Source organism: Trichechus manatus, unplaced genomic scaffold (genome assembly GCF_000243295.1).
Source record: "Trichechus manatus latirostris isolate Lorelei unplaced genomic scaffold, TriManLat1.0 scaffold00077, whole genome shotgun sequence".
In the NCBI taxonomy this organism is placed as follows: Eukaryota; Metazoa; Chordata; class Mammalia; order Sirenia; family Trichechidae; genus Trichechus; species Trichechus manatus.
In genome coordinates this window covers 12530881-12535122 of record NW_004444013.1, presented here as the reverse complement: position 1 = coordinate 12535122, position 4242 = coordinate 12530881, and the positions used below count along the sequence as shown (strand labels likewise).

Genomic DNA, 4242 nt, shown 5'->3' with positions numbered 1-4242 from the left:
TAAGAGTACCTGGGGAAGCAGATGGGAGACTCCCATTAGGCCAGTGCACTATCAGTTAGATTTAGCAGGAAGGCTTTGTCTCCATATTCCCCACCCCAAGGCTGTTCAAAGCCAAGGTTAGACGCTTCAACCCTCCCCAGTTTGAAGCTGGCATGGTGTGACACCCCGCACTGCTCCACCCTTCGCTGCAGACACCTGACATCACCACAGAGCCACTCCTTGCTTCTTTAAGGTTTGCACTTTATTGAACTGGTCTTAAGTCAGTGTACAGGTAAGCCCTGCTTCTCAACCAACCCAGAGAAACCAAAATCCTTCATACTTCTAAAGTCAGGGGACCAAAAAAGAGGGGCTGACCATAGAAAACAAAAACAAAATAAAAAGTATTAAGGCGGAATATTTTTTTTTTTAAAAAAAACTTGGATCACATAATTTACAAAAAAGCAATCCTACCGTCCCCGCCCCTGTGTGGACCTGGGGTGGGGACCGGGCCCTTAGGGGGAAGTGGGGCAGCTTCTGGGACGGCAGGAACTTGCTGTCACATCGCACAATATTTGGAATGACTATTAAAAAAAAGAACAATGTACAAAGTCCTCGGCCACATTGTAGAACTTTGGGGATGCTCACTCCAACCGACTGCTGTCACCCTCACCGTTCCAGTTTTTAAATCCTGAGTCAAGCGCCAAAAAAAAAAAAACCAAAAACATAAAAAAAAAAAAAAAAAAGAACAAATAAAGCCATGCCAATCTCATCTCTTTTTTTTTCTGCGCAAGTTAGGTTTTTGTCAAGAAAGGGTGTAACGCAACTAAGGACAGTCCTCCTAGAAGCATTTGCGGTGGACGATGGAGGGGCCGGACTCATCGTACTCTTGCTTGCTGATCCACATCTGCTGGAAGGTGGACAGCGAGGCCAGGATGGAGCCACCGATCCACACTGAGTACTTGCGCTCAGGGGGAGCAATGATCTGGGGAGAGAAGCGGACAGTCAGTGTCAGAACCGGAATGTCATGGCCCTGTGGGACTGGCACAGTGACAGAAAAGCCTCTTGCTTGAACATCCTAGGGACCACAGACCAAGATGGTTGCCGGCTGCTTTGACAACCACCAGGGTCATCCCACACAATGGGCAGACAAACTGGTGGCCATCTCCCAACTCATGTGACTAGGCGGACACTCACCTTGATCTTCATTGTGCTGGGTGCCAGAGCTGTTATCTCCTTCTGCATCCTGTCGGCGATGCCGGGGTACATGGTGGTCCCGCCAGATAGCACTGTGTTGGCATAGAGGTCCTTGCGGATGTCGACATCACACTTCATAATGGAGTTAAAGGTAGTTTCGTGGATGCCAGTAGATTCCATTCCTGGAGGGAAACAGAGGGCAGACTAGATTTAGTTTCCCTGCAGGGACACCAGGGGTGGTCCCTGTGCACAGCTGGGGCCAGGAGCCCAGTTTACTCACCCAGGAAGGAAGGCTGGAACAGCGCCTCAGGGCAGCGGAACCGCTCATTGCCAATGGTGATGACCTGCCCATCAGGCAGCTCGTAGCTCTTCTCCAGGGAGGAGCTGGAGGCCGCCGTGGCCATCTCCTGCTCGAAGTCCAGGGCGACGTAGCAGAGCTTCTCCTTGATGTCACGCACAATTTCTCGCTCGGCCGTGGTGGTGAAACTGTAGCCTCGCTCCGTGAGGATCTTCATGAGGTAGTCCGTCAGGTCCCGGCCAGCCAGGTCCAGACGCAGGATGGCATGGGGGAGGGCATACCCCTCATAGATGGGCACAGTGTGGGTGACCCCATCGCCGGAATCCATCACAATGCCGGTGGTGCGACCAGAGGCGTACAGGGACAGCACAGCCTGGATGGCGACGTACATGGCAGGGGTGTTGAAGGTCTCGAACATGATCTGTGGAGAAGAGATGAAGCCTTTTTAGGCACAGGAAGCCAGCCCTGCCCACCTGGGGGGGGGGGGGAGGACAGCCAGACCAGACCAGGAACATGCAAAAAGTGCAAGGAACACAGCTAAGAGTGCTGGGGGTGGGGATAGGGATTCAGTTCAGGACCTATTGTGCACCTACTAAATACACACTCCGAGACCATCTTACACCAGCCTCTTGGCTCTGCTATAGAACCAATGTTAGTACCTACACCCACAGCACTAAAGGCTTAAAACACCTGGTCAGAAAGACAAACGCCAGAAAGAGACTGCATCTGGGGAAAAGCAAACAGAACCTGTAGAGTTCCACAGAAGACTGAGATCAAAGAAGAGACTCCTAGGAGAACGGCAGAGAGAAGGACAAGTGAGAAAGGGCGTGGTTGAGAAAGGTAAGAAAGGGTGGCAGATGCCACCCTTGACCCCATCTGGCCACTGACCTGGGTCATCTTCTCACGATTGGCCTTAGGGTTCAGGGGGGCCTCAGTCAGCAACACAGGGTGCTCCTCGGGGGCCACGCGCAGCTCGTTGTAGAAAGTGTGGTGCCAGATCTTCTCCATGTCATCCCAGTTGGTGACAATGCCGTGCTCAATGGGGTACTTGAGGGTCAGAATGCCTCTCTTGCTCTGGGCCTCGTCGCCCACGTAGGAGTCCTTCTGGCCCATGCCCACCATCACACCCTGCGGAGGAAAGCCAAGGAACAGTCAGCATCGACCCCCACCGAGATAGCCTTCCGGAGGTCCCACGGGCCTCGCCCAAGAAGGAGCCCCACCCACTCACTTCGAATGGAGACTGCTACCTACCTGGTGCCGGGGGCGCCCCACGATGGAAGGGAAGACGGCCCGGGGGGCGTCGTCGCCCGCGAAGCCGGCCTTGCACATGCCGGAGCCGTTGTCGACCACGAGAGCAGCGATGTCATCATCCATGGTGAGCTACGGGAAGCGGGCTGTGAGCAAGACGCCCCCTCCCGGCCCACCGCCCCCCTCCCCGCTTCCGGCGCGCTACGGCCTCGGGCCGCCAGGGGGCGCCGGCGCGCGGCCTCGGGACAAAGAAAGCCGGGCCGGCCACGTTATTACCATAAAAGGCAAAGGTTCAAAGTCGGCTGGGCGCGCGGCCACACGGGGTGGGGGGACTAAGTGCGCCCAGCCGCCTTCGCGGCTCCTGCGACCCCACCCCTTCTGGGACCGCCGCCCCGCCCTCACCCTGCCGGCCCGGCCCGGCCCGCGCAGCCCGCGTTCGCGGCTGGCCGGACGCACGCGCAGTAGTGCTCCAGCCCCCACGCGGCCCGGATTCGGTCCACCGCGCGCTCCCACCCACGTAGCCAGCCAGCCGGCAGCAGCACCCGGCTCGCTCGGACAAAGGCTCGGCCTCCCGGACCCCGACCACTAAACTCCTCAGGGCCGCGCTTCCCGAGCCCTTGTTCCCGGACCCTCACTTGTCGCTGGGCCGCGGCGGTTTTCAATGGGCGACGTGGGCGGTGGCCAGAGGCCAAGGCAGCCCGGCCAAGGGGTGCTGCCTGTCCAGAAAGTGGGCGCGGGGACTGTGCCTTGGGGCCCGCCATCAGCGGGGAGACTGTACCGTGGGGCTAGCCATCAGGGCGGGGACTGTGCCGCGGGCCCGCCATCAGCTGGGGGACCGTACGCAGGGCCCGCCATCACCGGGGGGACTGTACGCAGGGCCCGGCCAGGAGCTTACCTTGGGGGTGGCGGGTGTGAACCGGCGGCGGTAGCGGTGCGGTGGCGAAAGGCCTGTGCTCGCGGGACGGACGCAGTCTCGGCAGTGATTGCGCGCCGCGCCGCCGGGTTTTATAGGGCGCCGCCGCGGCCGCTCGAGCCATAAAAGGCAACTTTCGCAACAGCAGCCGCTCATTGGGCGCGCGCCGTTCACTCACCGGCCTCGCCGCACAGTGCAGCATTTTTTCACCCCCTCTCCCCTCCTTTTGCAAATTAAAAAAAAAAAAGGAGAGAGCGAGAGTGAGATTGAGGAAGGGAGGGAGAAGGAGGAGGAGGGAGAGTTTTGGCGTTGGCCGCCCGTGGGTGCTGGGCCTATGGGCCGTCGCCTGCCCAGCTCTCTGCTCCCCCTACCCGGGACCCTCGGGGTGTGGATGTCACATAAGCAGTGCGCGCCCGGTGGGCATGGGTCAGCTTGGGTACTGCGAGAGGCCTGGTTGCTGCGGGCACCTGCTTGAGTTGCACTGGGAGAGAGGAAGCAGGGTAGGGGCAGTCAGGGGGTCCCTCCCCCTTGTCAACATTAGCGCAACTGCCTGGACGGTCTTGGGGTTTCTGGCTGGGATGCTCAGCTTGCTAAGGAGCAGGGGGGGCCC

The 4242-nt window shown here is 58.9% G+C and overlaps 1 protein-coding gene across 1 annotated transcript; it reads right to left on the bottom strand.

Moving 5' to 3' along the window:
• Positions 1-223: 223 nt before the first annotated feature.
• ACTB (actin beta) lies at positions 224-3691 on the bottom strand. The gene is made up of 6 exons (XM_004380831.3): positions 3615-3691; positions 2723-2851; positions 2360-2599; positions 1454-1892; positions 1174-1355; positions 224-961 (listed from the first exon to the last, which is right to left on the bottom strand). The coding sequence occupies exons 2-6, from the start codon at positions 2843-2845 to the stop codon at positions 818-820; spliced, it is 1128 nt and encodes a 375-aa protein (XP_004380888.1). The 5' UTR covers positions 2846-2851; positions 3615-3691; the 3' UTR covers positions 224-817.
• Between the last annotated feature and the right edge of the window lie 551 nt (positions 3692-4242).